At 38.5% G+C, this 20,962-nt stretch overlaps 1 protein-coding gene across 1 annotated transcript; it reads left to right on the forward strand.

The window, feature by feature from the left end:
- The first annotated feature begins 376 nt into the window (after positions 1-376).
- Ifi44 (interferon induced protein 44) lies at positions 377-18,523 on the forward strand. The gene is made up of 8 exons (XM_021158923.3): positions 377-523; positions 715-1,214; positions 2,706-2,742; positions 4,467-4,662; positions 4,810-4,956; positions 10,455-10,626; positions 11,613-11,713; positions 16,875-18,523. Exons 2-8 carry the CDS (start codon positions 773-775, stop codon positions 17,046-17,048), a joined length of 1,269 nt encoding a protein of 422 aa, XP_021014582.1. The 5' UTR covers positions 377-523; positions 715-772; the 3' UTR covers positions 17,049-18,523.
- The last annotated feature ends 2,439 nt before the right edge of the window (positions 18,524-20,962 follow it).

A 20,962-nucleotide genomic window follows, 5' to 3' on the forward strand; every position in this document is an offset into this window, starting at 1 on the left:
TCCCTTCAAATTTAGTGAAATAAAAGCAACATCCTTCTTGTAGCCAGATGTTATAGAAGGGCACTTGTGCTCGCCGTAGCAGCCTCTGGAGGGATGCACACTAGTTTGGAATAAAATGATAACAGAGACTAAGTGAAGTGGGTGACTTTAAGATGCATTTCAGAGATACAATAGATAGTTAATTTTGCTTTGCATGTCCATCTACAGCAACTTGTTGAATTTACCTAAAAAAAAAAAAAAAGAAAAGAAAAAAAGAAAAAGAAAAAACAAAAAGCAAACCCCTGTCCCATGAGAGCCCCTGCTTCCTAAAATTTCCTGACACACTCTTGGACTGACTTTGCTATTTAAAAGCCTACTGAAGTTGGCCTGCTGCCAGCGTGAGTAGGTATATAGAGTTTCAGTTTTCATTTCCCGAGCAGGATGAGGCAAACCGCGGAAGTTTCTCTTCGTTTTCTACAGGCTTGGTCACGGAGACAGAAGCTGCCCTCCTCGGTGCCGGCCTCGGTGCAGACTCTTCACACAGGTATGCACTATAGCTTTCTTTCCACTTACCTTATTTGCTTGGAAACAGGAGTATTTAAAAGATTGAAAGCAATTATTTAAACGAACATTTTTGTAATGATTTTCTTGTTACAGGTTTGTCTCTTGTTTATTAATTTCCTGTGTTCTATGAGAAAATCGGAGTAAATGAGAGCTTTGTGTGTGTTTTTCTAGACTTCCGTGTTTAAAGAGGACTGTGCTCTTTAAGAGGGCTTTTCCACTAGACTGAAGTATGGTCATGAGAACTCGTTTGACATGGCAGCAAGAAAAGTGCCTGCAGAATTATTTTGGAGGAAAACGGTTTTGTCTTCTTTACAAGGCGAGTGTGCAGAAGTTTTTTCATCAGAATTTGCTCGGCACATGTGAGAATCAAGGTCCTACCATGATAGTGGTTTACAGTGAAAACTGTGTTATTGGCATGTACCTGAAAGAGGGCTTCCAGGAAAAAGACGTTTCTATCACCATCTTTGCACTCCAAGACACTGGATTTTCACTATGTGCAAAAGGACCAGATTCACCATATTTATTGTTCCATAAAAGAAAAACTAATGATTTCTCTATACTATTAGATAAGAAAGCTGTGATTATAAGTTCAGCAATCCGTAAAATGCTCCAACTGACTGCTCACAATGATGTCATACCTATTCAGGAGTGTGAAGCTTTTCGATGTGAAGGTAAGTTTGCTCAGGTAAACCCACTGAAGCTCTCCACTACCTGCTTGGTGACATATGACAATGTTAGATGACATATTCCTGAGGGAAGGACATGCTTAAACTCAGGCTCTCAAGTCTGGAGAGATGACCCACAGAACTGACCTGGCCAGAAATTACTAAAATTCTATCATGAAATGGGACTACTTAGCTATGTCTAAATTCCCTAGGATGTCGTTGTCTTGGGTCATGACATCTGCAGCCTTTACTATGAGCCCTCCCCCTTTGCCTGTGGTCATTAGTTGTTTTTTGTGAGTTTGACTGTGTTAGATTCCTCATACTTCTGTGATCACATAGAGTTGGCTTTCCTTAGTCAGCCCAGGCAGTTATTACTTCATTTCAGCTTAGGAGTCAACTCATCACTAGTTTGTCCCTGTCTAAGGTTTTACAATTTATATTCATGGTTTGACTAATCACTCCTGTTTTGGTTATTGTTGCTTTCCGTTTCTTTGGAGACCCAGTTTCTCTGTGTAGCTCCGGCTGCCTGAAACTTGCTCTGTAGACCAGGCTATCCTCAAATTCACAGAGATCCTCTTGCCTTTGCCTCCGAAGTGCTGGCATTAAAGCTGTGGTCCAACACTGCCTGACTCTTTTATGTTCTTAAGAGATCCTACAGTTTTTGTTTCCATTTTCAAACATTCCTTATTTCCTACCATGATAAAGCCCCAATCATCACAAAGTTGCTGTAAGATTTTTACACAGTTGATTTAACATAACTATAGTTTTATCTTTCCTCTCAGACACAGGTGCTATTTCAGAGAGTGCTTTGTATAAACTCAGAAGTTTGCTTTTATTTTTGTATGTGGTATTTATTTCAAGTTTAATTATGTCTTGGTCATTGAATGAAATTTTTATAATGATATTTGCTTGGTTGTTCTACATGTGGCCCCATAGTGAGAATTATTTAGAGATTCGATAGCATTGCTAAACTAATGGTTTCTTGGAGTGACTAGACATTATTATTATTATTATTATTATTATTATTATTATTTTTAATCTACTTTTGACTTCTCTTTTGACCCAGGAATGCATCAATTAAATAGAAGTTCCTATTGACAGCTGGCTTGGACAAAAATTTATGCATATTTTAAAAATTATTTTTATGCATCTCTGCATACTGCATCTTTCAGACCTAATACTACATTTGGGGGAAATATCAGTTGATGTTAGTCTTACCTTGGTTTGTGTATACTTCCACGTTCTGGCTTTCTGCTTCAGAAGACACTCCCAGTCCCAATCCCAATTCCTGTTAGAGTGAAGCTGAAAGGCCAGGGAGCAGCTAGGAGAACTCATCTGCAGGCTCCTCCTGAACGCTGCTGTCTCCAAGTGAGGCAACGTGGATGAGGCCCATTTGTGAATGATTAGTAATAGCTCTGTCCCTAGGGAGTTTGCTCACATTCATTTGACCTGCCAATTTAAGAATTTATAATCTATATTATCTGTTATTTTCCTTAGAGTTGTTGGATGAAAGAAAGACAAGAGGCATTGCTGTGTAAGTCAATGTTTTTTTTTAAATTATTATTAATTATTCACTTGACATCCCAATTGCTGTCCCCCCTCCCACAGTTCTTTCTCTCACCCTCCCTCCCCTTCTCCTCTGAGAGGGTGGAGGCCCCTCTTGGTATCCCTCTACCCTAGCACATCAAGTCTTTGTAAAGCTAGGAGCATCCCCTCCCACTTAGACCAGACTGGCAGCCCAGATAGAAGAAAGTGTTATATAGATAAGCAATAGCCTTAGGCATAGTCCCTGCTTCAGTTGCTTGGTGCCCACATGATAACAGAGTTGCACATCTGCTACGTATAAGTGGGGAGGCCTGGGTCCAGCCCATGCATGCTCCCTGGTTGGTGGTTCAGTCTCTGAGAACCTAAAAGGTCCAGACTTGTTGACTCTGTTGTCTTCCTGTGGAGTTCCCATCCTCTCTGGAGTCCTCAATTCTTGCTCCAACTCTTCCATACAAGTCCATAAGCTCCATCCACTATTTGGCTGTGAGGACTCTAAGTCTGCTTCAGTTAGCTGCTGGATTAAGTCTCTCAGAGGACAACCATAACAAGCATAACAGAGTATCATTAATGGTGTCAGGGACCGGTGCTTGCCCATTGCATGGGTCTCTGGTTGGGCCAATTATTGCTTGGTCATTCCCTCAGTCTCTGCTCCACCCCCAGTTCCTGCATTTCTAATAGATAGGATAAATTTTGGGTTGAAGGTTTTGTGGGTGGGTTGGTGCCCCTTTCAGTTTTTAACATTTTATTGCTCTACTACCTTTTATTATGACAGTGTATGTCACCAAACTTTTTGGTACAAATTATTAAAATTAATATATATGAATATCAATGAATAGCCAAAACCTATGTCAATAATTGCTAAACATATTTATCCTGGCAATGTTAATAGAGCAGTCAGTGGGAGGGGACTATTTTTAATATGTTTTACTTGAGGAAAAATAATGTTGCCTATGTGTTTGTGTCTTTTAGAATTCTTATAGTAGGGTTTTTACTTTGGAATGTGCTGAGAATTATTAGCAGGCTGAAAACATCTATTAATGAGAACATGTTAGAAATGTTCTAAGTCTATAAACTTCAAATATATGTTATATAATGACTTTTAACATTTACCATTATTAATCTTCACCTTTGGCATGACTAATATCTATTACTGAATTTACAAGATGTAGTAATATCAGTGAACAGTTTTAGGACTGATCAGCACTGTTTATATTTCTTTTACAATATGACTTAAAGGGGTGTGCATTAGCTATGTCTCAGTTGTTATAACAAAATACCGCAACCAAAAGCAACTTAAGGAAGAGAGGGACTATTTTGGCCTAGGGAGAGAGAGACTATCACGGTAGGGAAGGTATGGCTACAGTCACGGAAAGCATTGCAGCAGGCCCCAGGAAAACGGTTACAGAGCGAAAAGACAGAAAGTGCCTGAGGTTACAAGCACGCAAAGTGGGCCTTCACTGATGTTCCTCTTCCGGCAAGGTTTCACTTCCTAAGGGTTCTGAAAAATCTTTCCAAATACCAATGTCCAGTTCCCTAAGCCTATGAGGGACACTCTCATTCAAACCACCATATTCAATGGGCTTGTGTGCATGTGGAAGAAGGCAAGCTGCTAACTAGAAATGCTGTAGGGTAGAGAAGTGACTTATTAGAAGCTGCATGGTGAGCTCCTCTGAGCCGACCAGTCAGTTCTTAACGTTTGCTACGTCTTGACAGGTTACATAGTAATTTACTGCAGGCCCTGAGAGACTACAAGCCATATGGAGACCTGGTTCAGCACACACGAGTTCTGCTGCTGGGTCCTATTGGAGCTGGGAAGTCTAGCTTTGTCAACTCAGTCAAGTCTGTGTTCAAGGGCAGCATCACACACCAGATCTTGGTGGGCTGTGATGAAGATGGAATATCTGACAAGGTACTAGTATTTTAGCCTACCCAGGCTTCTCAGGTTCAACTTAACTGTATTGGGAACTATTTGGCCAGTCAATCTTATGTAGACTTTATTTAAATTTATAGCAAAAACAGAAATGCTGTTTTCAGGTTGTTGTCTTTCACTTTTCAGTACAGGACATATTCCATCAGGGCCAAGGATGACAGTGACCCCCTGCCATTTATTCTGTGTGACTCACTGGGACTGGGTGAGAATGCCGGCTTGCACATAGATGATGTATGGCACATCTTAAAGGGCCACACTCCTGACAGGTACCAGGTAAGATTTGACTGATATTTTTTTAAATGAATTTATTTTTTTAGGATGTTTGCTTTGCCTGCAACCCACCTCATACTCTGGCCTAACGTTGCCGCTTGAGCATGCTAAACTGCACTTGCTCAATCTCCTTTGTTCCTTTCAATAGAGAATTCACCAGGAATTTTAAATATCCAGAGGATTCTTCTGTTACACCTATTATAAGGGCCATCAAGTGTTTGCACTCTTTTTTCGTGAAACAGATATCCATCTGTATGAATTATATATCTAACTTCATCTTTACCAGCAGGAAATCTGAAGACAGAAACTTGGGAAAGTGAGAGCTTTTGTGGGGTTATTAATTTCAGAAATTCCCCCTCTTTTGAACACCGTAGCCTGGAATACTGTCTTAGTCAAGGTTAATATCACTGTAACAAAATATAACAAGACCAAAAAGCAAGTTGGGAAGAAAAGGGTTTATTCAGCTTATGCTTCCGCACCGCAGTTCATCATCAAAAGAATTCAGGACAAAATTCGGGCAGGACAGGAACCTGGAGGCAGGGGCTGACACAGGGGCCATGGAGGGGTGCTGCTTACTGGCCTGCTCCTCATGACTTGCTCAGCCTGCTCTCTTATAGAACTCAGGGCCAACAGCCCAGGAATGGCACCATCCATGATGGGCTGGGCTCTCCCCTATCCATCACTAAGAAATGCCACACAGGCTTACCTACAGCCAGATCTTATGAGGGCATTTTCTCACCTGAGGTTCCCTCCTCTCTGATGACTCTAGCCTGTGTTGTTAAGGTAAACCTTGCCAGCATGGGTGTTAGGGACTGAATGGCTCCCCCCCTCCCCCCAGGATGTCATATGTTGAAGCCTCTGACATCAGTTTGATGGCATCAGTAGGTAGAGGCTTTGGGAAATAGTCACGTCTTGTGGATGGAGCCCTTAAGGATAGAATTAATGCTCTTCTCAGCTGATCCCCTTTTTTTGCCATGTGAGGGGACAGGCTAAAGATGAACCTTTGAATAACCATCAGTAGACAAACTTTACTGGCACCTTGATTTTAGAATCTATGTGACAGATTGATTTTTATTTTTTTGTTTGTTTGTTTGTTTGTTAGTAAATTTCTAGCGACCTCACCTAAGTAGGTGTGTGTCCTCCATCGCTATACTTCTCAGTCTACACTGACCGCAGGAGGGGAGGATGCGGGGGGGGAAAGTCAAAGAGTTGTTTCTGTTTCTAGTTTGCTTTAAACTTCTAGTCATCTCCACAAACATTTAGATAACCAAGTAATCCTTAATCTTGAACCAAGTGAATAGCCCATTGTAGCTGCATCTTTCAGCGATGTCTTTGTCATCCTCTGTTCAGGATGATTAAAATGTATGGGAGTCACGTTTTGCATTCTGTAAGGCTTTTTTTTTCTACTGATATGTTTATTTATTCCTTTGTGATGTCACCTTAATTACATATTGCATAATCATTTTTATTACTGCAGAAATAAATAATTTCTTGATATACTCTATCATATTCAACTCTCTTGCTTTTCTTGACAGATTTTAAAAAAGATTTATTTATTTATTTTATGCACGTGAGTACGTTGTCTCTGTCTTCAGACATACCAGAAGAGGACATCGGATCCCACTACAGAGTGTTGTGAGCCACCAGGTGGTTGCTGGGATTTGAACTCAGGATCTCCAGAAGAGAAGTCAGTGCTCTTAACAGCTGAGCCATCTCTCCAGGCCACTCTTGACAGTTTTTATATATACTTTTGAAAGAAAGCTTTCTTGTGATTGATTTATTGTTGTTTTGAGGGACATTTTATTCATACTTTATGGCTTAATTTAATTTGTATGTTCACATATCCTGTGGATTATCCAGAAAGACTGTCTTAACTTTTTGATCTTGGAAGTTTCTTTTATTCCTTAATATGGAGATGACATGTAGACAGCTTAAAGACTGTTTTTTATTATAGAACACTTAAAATTTATATAAAAGTAGACAAAATAGATTAATGAATTCCTATGTACCCAGCTTTAGAATGAGCTTCAGAATTCCTGAGTCATGCATAATCTTATTTAATCTGTATTTCTTCTCTTCTCTTCTCCTGTATCATTTAGAAGCAAATCAGGGAAACCATACCTGTGGTATGTGTCACCTGACTGTACCCGCTGTGGAGTGCCAGCTGAGGTTCTGGGCTCTCTGCTTCCTCCCTCTCAGGTGTCCAGGTGCTGCTGCACAGCAGCCTGGAACAGCTCTTTTAGACAGAGGCCCACGCTGATGGTCTGCTGTGAAACTCTTACCTGGACACTTACCTTTATTGGGGTGGGCTGGTGTGCATACACTTTATTTGGGGTGGAAAAGGGTTATATACAAACTTTGGAGAGTGGCAAGTAGTTTTCAGGGCAAATGAAAATCACGGCTAGAGTTTAAAGTACTGCTGCAAATGCCTCATTTGTATGGAGAGACATTCCAGGAATTCTAGGTACTTGCTGGGTGGGTTCTTTTTTCTTTATTTTTTTTTAAACATTTTATTAGATATTTTCTTTATTTACATTTCAAATGTTATCCCCTTTCCTGGTTTCCCCTCCGAAAAACCCCTCTCCCTTTCCCCCTGCTCACCAATCTACCCACTCTTGATTCCTGGCCCTGGCATTCTCCTACACTGATGCATAGAGCCTTCACAGGACCAAGGGCCTCTCCTTTCATTGATGATAGACTAGACCATCCTCTACTACATTTGCAGCTGGAGCCATGAGTCTCAACATGTGTACTCTTTGGTTGGTGGTTTTGTCACTGGGAGCTCTAGGGGTACTGGTTAGTTCATATTGTTGTTCCTCCTATGGGGCTGCAAACCCCTTCAGCTCCTTGGGTACTTTCTCTAGCTCCTTCATTGGGAACCCTGTGCTCAGTCTAATGGATGGCTGTGAGCATCCACTTCTGTATTTGTCAGGCACTGATAGAGCCTCTCAGGAGACAGCCATTTCTGTCTCCTTTCAGCAATTGGGGGAAGTTGAACTTTGAAGGTCTGCCAAGGACTGATCGACCTTCCTGAGGTAGAGAGTGTGGGAAGTCACAATCTCCAGTCAAGGTCAGAAAAGGGGAAGACTTTCTGGTAAAGGGAGTTCTCTAATTTTTTACTGAGCTCGGAGGAGCTATGTAGTCTGGTAGACTGTGACCTTAATTAGCAAGTTGTCCTCACACATAAAAGTTTGGATATAGTTGGGTATCATTTTTATAATACAAAGAAACACACACACACACACACACACACACGTCTATCTATCTATCATCTATTATCTATCTATCTATCTATCTATCTATCTATCTATCTATCTATCTATCTATCTATCATCTACATATATTTTTGACCATTGCTATAATAACCATAACATGGTTACTTTTATTAAATATTATTATACTCTGCTTTTTCTTTGCAATTTAACTATATAAAAGATAAATCTCTTCCTCCACTGTGTGTGTGTGTGTTTGTGTGTGTGTGTACTTGTGTACGCTCATGTGTGAGTGGAGAGGTCAGAAGACATGTTGGGGAGGGTTGGTTCTCTCCTCCCACCATGTTGTTTCTGGGGATTGAACTCAGGTCATCTGGATTTGCTGTTGGTGAACACTTCCACCTGCAAGCCATCTCACTGGCACTACAACTTGTCTTTTTAAGACATTGGAATGGTTGTTTCCTAGATCTCTTTATAGCATGGACTCTGTTTGCATCCTTAAGTGTTATTTTATGTGTACCGCTTTCCACAGTACAAAAACCAGTTAACTGAGTTCAGAGAAATATTGTGAAGTGGATTCTACTTCATAGGTGGTGTGCCATCTGCAGGTGTATAGTGCCAGGTTTTCTTGATTTCATTAGTGTTCAGTGTGAGAATCATTTATTTATTAGAGTGAATGTAGTAATGTTCTCTTCCCATCATTCTTCATCATGCCCCTATGGAGAGAAATTCTCCCATGCCCACTCTCTGATTTCATAGTGGTACACATAAATACAAGGGAAAAACAGGATATAAAAACAAGCTGGAATTTTTTTTGTCTGCTTTATGAACTTTTGAAAATAGTAAGTTGTCCTCTGAATACTTGCCATCAATTATGTTGTTAATTTATTATCATTGTGAATTTCACACAAATTAACTATATTGGATGTATTTTGATACATTATAGTTTTTCCATTTTCCAATGCTGCCATCAATAGGGACTTTACAAGTTAAATCCCAGGTCCTTTGGCAGAGACACAGTCTTTCTATATTTCTTGCTCTGTGGTATACTGAGTACCCCAACCACATCTTATATGTTTCCTATCCTGTAGGGTGAATCAGTTGTTTCTTCAAAAAGCCTTGGCTTGTAGCATTAGAAAAGTTGTTGCTATTTTGTTGGTCAATCTTTTTCTTACACTTTTCAGGGAAACATAATTTTTTTCTAATAAGATATCTTATAAATTCATAAATATGTATTAAAATCCTGGACTTGAGAATTTTAATTTAATTTTTTCTAATTATATTTTACTGACTTCCTTCTAATTTGAGAACTCTTATTCTCAAACAGTAGAGTTGATAGAATATTGTATCAACTAATTTCTTCATCTTACACAGTAACCTCAGAACAGACTCCATTATTAGTGTACGCCACCTAATTTTAACATAATCATATTTAACATTACTTAGTAAAGTAACAATCACATCTGGATATGATGTAACAATACTAGAAGACTTTTATACCATGTTGGGCATGCATCATATAAGGATGTCATACTAATTACATTGTGTTTTGCAGTCACACAGAAACAATTTGACTTTGTACTTATTACGTCTATGTACCATATTTAATTTGATTTATGGATTTATCAATTAATGAATTGATATTCTTTCTGTTTATCCAAACAAATCCCTTTGTTGTTCCTTTAAGAAATCATAACAAATTTATGACTTTCTTCTGCTTTGCAGCATCAAAGAAAATACATGGATCATTGTATTTCCTTCTGTTTTAGGGAAATGGTAGTTAATATGGCTTATTGATATACTGCGCTTTTGTTGTGCAAATAGGTTTACAGTCAAGATGCTGTGTGGATACTGTGTTGTCTTTATACCATGCTCTCTGTGAGACACACCCAGGCAGAACAATTGTTAGCTCAAGATTCATGACACTTTTGCATCATGAAAGTTCTTCCTCTTAATACACTGTGTGATGACTCCAACTTCCTCTCCAAATGCTCTGACTCCTGTTTTCATACACGTGGTTTCTTTTATTTAAAGCACTAAGCTGCCACAGTCTTATTCACTTTCTTGAGAATCTTATTGCATTATAGCCCCTACATCATGTATCCCTTGATCAGAGATCCTTTATCAGGCTGTGTAAAAGAGCCACTGCCCACTTGTGTAATTACTTTCTTCTCCATCTTATGATTAGCCTTTTAGTATCAGGGATCTGTGCATTTTCAAATGTACAGGACTGGAGTATCATTTATAAGCAAACACACTGTAACTGCCACCTTCTTATATATTTTACAGTTCGATTCCATGAAACCAATCACATCAAACCATCCGAACTATACCCATGACCCACTGCTGAAGGACAGAATTCACTGTGTGGTTTTTGTGTTTGATATCAATTCTTTTGAAATGCACTCTTCTGAGCTGGTGGCAAAGATCAAGAAAATTCGAAGAGACTTGATAAAACATGGTGAGTGTTATTTCATTTTGCTACTGAAGGTAACTGACTGGACTTATCAGCAAAATTTTGGGGGGTAAGATGAAGGACTACCGTGCTTGCAAGTGGGAGTCTTTTCGGATCATTACCAGGTTACATCTCGTTGAGCTCTCAACAGCTGCATGATCATGCACATGTGACTTAAACTCAATTTCCCTCCATACCTTAACATGATGTAATGATAGGACCTCCCTCTGAATATTTTGACTGTAAATATTACACAAGGTGAAGAAAAGCCACCCCCGTTCACACACTGCTTTATATTTTGTCATGTAGTTTTTGGCTAGGGGCTATATCTTTTCTTTTGGACCTTAAAGGATTAGAAAATAGATAGCCATAGTTTAGAAAAAAGGCCAGCATCTAAGATGTCGGGTAGAGAAAGGCATCAGGAAGGCAGAAGAGAACACAAGCTGGTAGTTCCGGTGCCAATTCTGGCTTCTCTTGGTTTTATGCATCAGAGTTGGAAAGAGTTCATCACAAATCCGACTCAGGAGCTAGGCATGATGGTCTCCTGCTCACTGAAATTAAAAGGTTTAAAAACTTAGATAAGGACTTTTTTGGCAGCACCATGAAATAGTAGTAAAACATTATTCATGATGAATGATGTTTTTTCTCTTGCTGTTGGAGAAGTCCCATATTCTGTAAGGTTTTTTTTTCCAGTCCCTACTAAATCAGCACATTTAGGATTGAATAGCAGTTGGCAATAATATGGGCTAAATTTTAGTTTTTGCAAAATGTGGTCTCTAGTGAAGCTTCATTTCTTAGATTGGGATGAAGAGTACATTGCATGCAAAAGAAGCTCCAGTGTATGGCGCGTGTATGTGTGAGGTGGAGGGGGCATTGGAGGTAGAAAAATCCCTAAATCTAAAGTTGGCCCATTACCGGCTGGCAGCAAAACTGATAACTTACTAAGTTAAACATGCTGTAAGGATAAAATCCTATACATCTCTTCAACACAGGCATTCTGCATTTGGCTTTACTTACACACGTGGATAGCCTGGATCTGATTACAAAAGAAGACCTGACAGACATATACAACTATAGTCCTGTGAAGTCCAAGGTAATACATAAACAGTTCTTTGAGGAATGTTGATATCCATATACTCAACCTCATATAAAGAACAAGAAATGTACTAAACTGGAGAAGAATTAAAATAATTGCTGGAATAGTTAGGACACACTTCCCAGGTTTAAAATAGTAAATAACCATAAACTTATCTTTGTGTTGAACTTAATGTTTAATTACATTTGCTGCAATTTAATTTAATTCAACACATTTTTTATCAATTTATTTATGATCAAACCAATATTACAGCCTCTATTCTCATATACAGATAATGAATACAATTATTGCACTAAAGATCTTATCATTTTACAGACAGAGGTGAGGGTAAAGAAAAACACACGAAGGACTATGACATGATCATACATAATAAATATCACGTAAGAAATGGTGACGACAATGTGTCCTGATGGTTCAGAGGAGAAAAAAATGGCACAGGGGATGATTTTTATAGCAAGGTGACACTGAGAGATAGTGTCTGAGCACTTTAATAAGAGAAAAGACAAAAGGAGAAAGTGATTCAGGCAAGGGAAGTTTAAATTAATGTACTGAAGGATGAAAAGGTAGCATGTCTGAGATGCATGGGGTCCTCAATGTAGTGGAAATCTAGATATTTGAAGACAGAAAGGCAGAAGCTGGCAGTGATGACAATTCATTTTATGATTTTACATTTTAGAGAATCATAGACATTAGAAACTCGCCATATAGTCAACCTTAAGATTTCTTTAAATTCTTTAGAATAGACTGGAAGCAAAATATGGCAGAGGTTGGAAAACGATTTGTAGGCATGTCAAGACAGGCCGTACTAATGAACCACTACATATGTGGTGGATCTTTCTTCCTGAATCATACTATCAATCCTAGGAGATAGGTGCAAATAACATTGTGTGGCAGGTGACAAGGCAATACAAACTAGAAGCAAGGCTTTGTCAATGTTTATTAATAGTGCTATGACTTGACAATGCTGTATTGGGAACCTAGGTGATCTGTGTTCAGGAAGAGCTAATATAAGTTAGAATTAATCATTAAACTGGTCTAATAAAATTGGTCTATCCTGGACATGCCTTGGAAAGAAAATTGAAATTTCTAGACACTAGCCCATGCATGTTCCAATGGCTCCAGCTTCATAGGAATCCTGTAGATCAGTAGTCACCATTCCCTTTATTTGCTGACTTCCACATGTTTGTGCTTCAGTACTCTACATGAGCGCAGACACTATTTAGGATCATCTGGCCTCACATTCCCTGCTCATGCCAAGGTTTCTAGTCACTCATGACTGGTCCTCATGCAATTGACCTTACTCTGTCCTTCTCCTTTCTCTCTTGCCAATGCTTTCTTACTCACGCTCCTCAGAACCCCACTCCTTTCGTTTATGTTTTATCTTTTCCTCTCCTTCTTTCTCTCCCTCTGATTCCTTACCTTCCTCTTTGTCTCCAGTTTTGCTTCCCTTACCTTCCTGTTACATTTCTTTTCAAAGAGTTCTTATTTTTCCATATAGTGTATTTTGATCATATTTTCCCTTCCTCCAGTTCATCGTATTTGTTCCACACCTCCATACCCACTCACCTTTATGCTCTTTCTCATTCAAAAAAAAAAGGAATCATTAAAAACTTCACAAAACAAAAATAAAAAAATAAAAGAAGCAGGTAAAAGATCAATAAGACAAAAAAAAAAGCCAACACAAAATAAAACAAAACCTAAACAAATAGATGAACAAAATAAAAAGCAATGAAGTTCATTTGGGTTGGCTAGCTGTTCCTGGGCATGGGCCCACCATAGAATGAGGTTGGTTGATAAACCCAGTGACACTTCACTTGAGAAAACTGAGTTTTGTTGTTGCCAGTAGGCATCAGTTCCAGAGAGCTCCTTAGTTAGGCGTGGGATCCTATGTTCCCTTCCCTCTCTCAGTGCTACTATTCATTCTGGATTGAGTCTATGTAGACCTTAGGCACTCTGCCACATTCTCTGTGAGTTAATATGTGTGTCAATGTTATGCTGAGTATAAAAGACACTTGATTATTGCAGTCATCTATCACTTCTATCTCTTACAATCTTTCTGTCTCCTCTTCTGCATAGGTTGATCTCTGAGCCTTGAGGGGAGGAGTCTGATGAAAACATTCCATTTTAGGGCTGAGTGCTTGAGTCTCCTCATTCTCTGTATGCTGTATAGTTTTGTTTCTCTGTGTTAATTCTCATTTACCCTAACAAGAAGCTTCTCTGCTGTGGACTGTTCTACAGTAGCTGTAGACCTGTTCTACAGGTCTAAATAGAATATCATCATGAGTCATTTTTATTGCTTTGTTCCTTTAGCAGAATAATAGGATGAAAGTTTTCTCCTAGACCTATCTAATTTCAAGTTCTTGGCCACTTTAGTTGGGCCAAGGATGGTTTCCTTCTCATGGAGTGTGCCATAAATCCAATTCAAAAGTGGTTGGTTACTCCCATAACATTTGTGCCACTATTAAGTCTGTATATCTTGCAGGAAGGTCACTGCTGTAGGTCACAAGAATTGTAGCTGGAAGATTCGATAACTGTTTTTCTCCTCCAGTTGTATACAGAGTACCTTCCAAGACCATGAATGCTAGTCTATAGGAGTGAAGCTTTTAGTTAGGCCCCAGATCAACTTCTCTGTGTTCTATGATATAAGTATGTGTCTTAATCAATAAGGAATTACCACCACATTGTGGAGTGAAACTAATAGTGTCATAGTGGCCTGTGATTTTGTGGGGCAGTCCATGGGACTCTACTGGCCAATGACTCAAAAAGATGTAACTGATTTCTGGCATGGGACATTTAACTTGGCATAAGATGTCTTATTGGGGCATTGTCTTCACTATTATTTAATGACATCATTTAGATTCCTATAATATATATATATATATATATATATATATATATATATATATATATATACACACTAATTTTATACCTTAGTAGATTGAAAATTTCTAAATCTTTCTATATTGTTTTTTAGTTTGCCTTTAAATTGTCCTTCCTCATAGTCCCCCCTTTACCCTTTCCTCCCATCCCCCTCTCTATTTAACCTTCCTATTCTAGTTTCCTCTTTATCCCTCCATGACACTATACTAGATTTCTCAGTCCTTGAGAGATTTCCTCCTCTACCTTTCATTCCTTTACTAGGCACCTAATCTATGTGGTTATTCAGATTGTAACACACACATCAAAACCTTAAAGGTAACATGCACATACAAGAGAAAACATACAATATTTGTCTTTTAGGATCTGGATTACTGCACTCATGATATTTTTCTGGCTCTACCTATTTAGCTGTGGATTTCATAATTTCATTTTCTTAACAGCCAGATAATATTCCATTGCATAAACATACCACATTTTCATTTCCCACTCATCATTTGATGGACATGTAGGTTGTTTCTAATTTCTGGTTATTATGAGTAGAGTAGCAATGAACATGGATAAGAAAATATCTCTAGTGAAACGTGGAGTCCTTTGGATATCTGCCTGAGAGTGGTCTAGATGGAGTTTGAGGTGGATCCATTTCCAGCTTCCTGAGGAGACAACACACTAAGCTTTGTAGCGGTTTTACCGGTTTGTTGGCTTACCATGAATGAATAAGTGACCCCTTTCCCCACACCCTTGCCACCATGAGCTGCCATTTGTTTTATAGCTCTTGGTCATTATGACTGGGGTAAGATGAAGTTTCAGAGTGATCTTAATGTGCATTTCCCAAATGGCTAAAGATATTGGAACATTTCTTGAAGCTCTTCCTAGTTACTAGTGTTTCATCTATTGCGAACTCTTGGTTTAGTTCTGTACCCCAGTTTTAATTGTTTTTTTTTTTTTTTTTTTTGATGCCCAGATTTTTTGTCTCTGTTTTTCATGGTTTTGTAAAATATATTTTAGATTTTAACCCTCGATCAGATGTATAATTGCAAAAGATTTTTTTTCCTATATTGCAGGCTGCTAGTTTACCCAAATGATGGTGTCCTTTGTCATAAAAAAAGCTTTTAAATTTCACGAGATCCCATTTATTAGTTTTTGCTCTTAGAGTCTGTGCTAATGTATTCTTCTCAGAAAGTTTTTTTCCTGTGCCATGATTTTAAGCTAGGCCTTATCTCCTCTTCTATCAGATTCAGTGTATCTCGTCTTAAATTGATGAACAAAACTCAGTTTGGAGTTGTTTGTACAGATTGGTGAATATGGAATACTTTTTATTCTTCTACATGCAGTCACCTAGTTTGACCAGTCCTACTTGTTGAAGATGCTGTCTTTTTTTCCAGTGTGCATTTCTGACTTCTTTATCAACAATCAGTTTTATCAACAATCCATAGGTGTGTGGATTTATGTCTAGGTCTTCAGTGTATGTCTGTTATTTTTGCCAATACCATGCTTATTTTATTACTGTAGCCTGGTAATATGACTTCAGATCTGGAATGCTGTTATCCCCATCTCTTATTTTTCAGGATTGTTTTTGTGATATTTATTTATTTATTTATTTATTTATTTATTTATTTATTGGTATGTGTACTTCCATATGAAGTAGATAGGCTTTCCAATTTCTGTGAAGAATTATGTTGAAATTTTGCTGGGGATTGGATTAAATTTGTAGTTTGGTTTTGGTGTGGTAGCCATTTTCACACTGTCAATAAGAGCATGTCCTTTTTTTTGTAATTCATGTTGAGTATACTAATGCATTTTAAATAAGATACCAGTGATGTTGGAACTTGACATAAAATTCAAGAAACTACTGCAGAGGATCCGACCTTTGATTTTTAAAACTATGGAAAAATTATCACCAAGCTCCTAGTTCTTATTACTTCTCTTATACTTTATGTTGGCATTAGAGATTTTTACTATGTTAGACACCTGAGAGGTTGTGTGTACATGTCTGTGTTGGGGTGCATGTGTGTTCATGCTTATATGTATATAATTACATATGTGTATGGAAGCCCTAATTCAATGTTGGGTGTCTTCCCAATTGATCTCTACCTCACTTTCTGAGACAAAGATTCTTGCTGAACTTGGAGCATGCTTGCCTGGATGGAATGGTAGGTTAGTAAGCCCAGGGCCCTTCTGTCTCTTCCTTAACACTAATATTTGTTTAACATGTGTCTTCATGGATCAAACTCCGGTCCTCCGTTTTACACAGCTCTGGGTTTCCACTTCTCTATTTCAGCTGGAGGCATTCCATGGAGTCTTTGGTTTTGCCTTATCTGACATCTTGGTGGTGAGTAATTATGTCTCAGAGTGGCAGCTGGACCCCGTGAAGGACATGCTTATCCTCTCGGCACTGAAGGAGATCCTGTATACTGCAAATGAATTCTTAGAGGATTTGCCTTTGAACAAATAAGTAGACTGATTATCTCGGAGCTTGACAGTATCATCAACTTGGCCAATTCTTGTCTGGGTCTGTTGATTACCTGCTTGGTCTGTTTCTTTAGGCTGTTGGCATGTGAGTAGCCCTGACCTTTAACCCACTGGTTGAATGTATTTTCCTCTGCTTATTTCCTTCCTGATATCTTCCTCAAATCTGTCTTGGAAGATCCGTATAACTTCACTCTTGTTTTAAAAAAGAAAATTATGAAATGATTTATATCCTTTGTCCATTTCTTTTAAACTGGAATGCTTTGCTTGAGACCTAGAACTGGGTTGGATCAATACTGTCTCTCATTAGATATGATCTTATAGGATCCATCCCCTCCCTAGGACCAAATATATCTGATGTAATACATACATACATACATACATACATACATACATACATACATACATACAATATATTATGTATGTAATATATTATGCATATAATATACAGTTCAAATTCATATATATAAATTTATATGATTGTCTAAATATCTAGGAACCAAAAATGAGGAAAAATATTGTTTTTTCAGGTCAGCCTAACTTCTTAATAGATTATCTTTAGTTGCATACACTTGGGAAAAACCTAACTTTTTACTTTGTAGCTGGAAGGAGTTCCATCATGTGTAGACAGTGCATTTTCTGGATTAATTCCTCCATCATCATATACCTAGTTAGCATCCATCCTTAGCTATTGTAAATACACACACACACACACACACACACACACACACACACACACAAATGTAAAAGTATTTTGTGATACTTTTAGCTTCACTTTTGTCTCCCCCACCCCTGACCTCATTTATTTCTGCTTCATTTAGTGTAGTTCCTCCTAGGTAGATATTTATCACCTCTGATTATAGACTCACTATGTCTTTAAGTATGTTCTATTATCAACCTGTGCATATGCTGCACTGTTACCATTAGAGAGTAAATATTTTGATTTACTTTATTCAAATCTTATTCCATCCTGTTAGAGTGCTATATTATGTTCATTTACTGCTAATTCTGAAAGGACTGGGAATGAACTTCTCTTCTGGCTAACTTGCAGTCTGACTCCATATCCTGAGTTTTGCTAGTTCTCTTTCTTATGGTGTGCAGGGTTCTAGCCAGGATGAGCTTAGTTCTGCTTGCTTCTCACTAAAAACCCACTGAGAACATTTTATCTTTTCTTAGATATCAGAAGAGAAATGTTACAATGTTGCAAAAAAAAGAAAGAAAGAAAAAGGAGAGACTTTATCATATGTTAATAATGAATTCATCAAGAGAGTAGTGAGAGAACAGGGAATGAAGAAGGCACAGAGACTATGCCAGGGGAAAAGCATACAAACAAGATTACAGTGCTCTTGATAAAAAGATGAACAAGATAAAAGTAATCAGCTATAAAGACCAATCACAATTCTGTTGGATTTATATTCTGTATCTATGAAAAATAAAATAGTTAACTGTTTAAAACCCCAATTCTAATTGAAGTATGTGTCATTTATTTTCAAATTCTACATTGTGGTTATGGGTTACAAGTGACAAAACTCAACCTGGACAACATGGATAAGAACATGACTATGTTAGAGACCTAGGATAGGAAAGAAAACAATAAAATGATTTCCAACGATATTATGATATAGTCGTAGCCCAAGAGCCAGCAGAGAGGCTTCCTTCAGCAGCTGATGGGAGTGATGCAGAGACCTGCAGCCAAACATTAGATAGAGTCAAAATTGGAGATCTCTACTGGATCCCACCCCTTGGAGCCTCGGGAACCATGCAGAAGAGGAAGAAGATGAGTTGTAGAAGCCAGAGGGGTTGAGACACAAGGTCTACAGAATTAACTAAGCTGGACTCATCGAGGCTCACAGAGACTGAAGTGGCAATCCTGGAACCTGCCTGGATCTGTGTAAGGTCCTTTGCATATATGTCATGGTTGTCAGCTTGGTATTTTTGTGGGACTCTTAGCAGTGGAAGTGGGGGTATTCCAGATTCTTTTGCCCACACTGAGGGTCCTTTTCCTCCTACTGGCTTGCGTTGCTCAGTCCTGATTTGAGGATATGTGGCTGGTCTTATTGCATCTTGCTATGCTGTGTTCAGTTGCTATCCCTGGGAAGAACTCTCTTTTCTGAGGGTACACAGAGTAAGAGTGGATCTGGGAGGGAGAAAGGGGGCGGGGCTGAGAGGAGTAGGGGGAGGGGAAACTGTTCTTAAAATGTATTGTGTGAGAGATAAACAAATAAATAAAAGAAACTTGATATACTAGTAAGCCGAATTTTGTTAAGTATTGCTAAGAAACCAGCCACTCCAAAGTTTCGTAGCTCAAGTCAGATCTCACTATTACCTAAGTCTGAGGTTGGCTGTGGGTTTGTTGATGCATCACTGGCTCAGTATAGGTGCTCCCACTCTCATTCACTGACTCCCATTCATGATGTGTCTGCAGTGACTGTGCCACTCTGCAGGTGCTTCCTGAGACGAGAGATGAAGAAACGGTAGGCTCCTAAGAAACCCTTTTCTTGAAGAATTAGACGACATTACAGTGAAACAGTTAAGGTTCCTAACATCCTAGGCATGCAACAAACAAAAACCCATTTCTGTTGACAAATCCATTTCTGCTATAGACAAAAGCAAGTCACATGGTGAAACCCAAGAATCGGATGGATTCAATCCATTTGAAATGAGGTTACAATGTATGTGAGTGTGGCATGCAGAAAAATAGTGTTATCAATAGTTTATTTAGTTTATTCATATGTCTATTGTACTCACATGTGCATGTGTGAGCATACATGGCAGCATGTTAGGTTGTACATGTGTGTGTGTGTGTGTATGTATGTATGTGTGTATGTGAGTGTGATTTCAGATTGCAAACTTTCTTTTTTATTCTTTTCCATTTCAATATCAAAGAAAATTTAGACTAAATTTACTTTTTCACTAGAAAAATAATATACATTTTCTATATTTCCTCAAAGGTATCTTATATACTTTCACTCTAATAGGCTCTAACAAGATAAGGTTTAAACTCGATCATTATCAAAATTAAGTTGATTCATTATTCTGTTCTATCCGCTCCTTTGTCATAAAGATAAAACAAAACAAAATAAAATAAAATAAAATAAAATAAAATAAAATAAGAAGCCTAAAGGGGAAGGAATGCTGTGATCGAATTTAACTCATTGTTGAGAGAAAAATTTAAGCTAGTGTCATAGCTGACATCCAACAGATAGAACAGAACAAACACACTGTCTTTTTTTTTTTTGAATTAATTTTTTTTATTAGGTATTTTCCTCATTTACATTTCCAATGCTATCCAAAAAGTCCCCAATACACGTCCCCCACTCCCCTACCCACCCACTCCCACATTTTGACCCTGGCATTCCCCTGTACTGGGGCATATAATGTTTGCAAGTCCAATGGGCCTCTCTTTCCAGTGATGGCCTACTAGGCCATCTTTTGATACATATGCAGCTAGAGTCAAGAGCTCTGGGGTACTGGTTAGTTCATAATGTTGTTCCACCTATAGGGTTGCAGTTCCCTTTAGCTCCTTGGGTACTTTCTCTAGCTCCTCCATTGGGGGCCCTGTGATCCATCCAATAGCTGACTGTGAGCATCCACTTCTGTGTTTGCTAGGCCCCGGCATTGTCTCGCAGAGACAGCTATATCTGGGTCCTTTCAGCAAAATCTTGCTAGTGTATGCAATGGTGTCAGTTTTTGGAAGCTGATTATGGGATGGATCCCTGGATATGGCAGTCTTTAGATGGTCCATCCTTTCGTCACAGCTCCAAACTTTATCTCTGTAACTCTTTCCATGGGTGTTTTGTTCCCAATTCTAAGAAGGGGCACAGTGTCCACACTTTGGTCTTCGTTCTTCTTGACTTTCATGCGTTTAACAAATTGTATCTTATATCTTGGGTAACCTAA

The sequence above is a fragment of the Mus caroli genome, unplaced genomic scaffold (assembly GCF_978045245.1).
Source record: "Mus caroli unplaced genomic scaffold, Mus_caroli_1 scaffold_3, whole genome shotgun sequence".
Taxonomy (NCBI): domain Eukaryota; kingdom Metazoa; phylum Chordata; class Mammalia; order Rodentia; family Muridae; genus Mus; species Mus caroli.

Bases quoted from the DNA above. Each gene is read 5' to 3' on its own strand.
- Ifi44 (XM_021158923.3), top strand. From the start codon at position 773: ATGGTCATGAGAACTCGTTTGACATGGCAGCAAGAAAAGTGCCTGCAG. The intron at 1,215-2,705 runs GTAAGTTTGCTC...TATTTTCCTTAG, and splicing joins TGAAGCTTTTCGATGTGAAG to AGTTGTTGGATGAAAGAAAG. The intron at 4,957-10,454 runs GTAAGATTTGAC...TATATTTTACAG, and splicing joins ACACTCCTGACAGGTACCAG to TTCGATTCCATGAAACCAAT.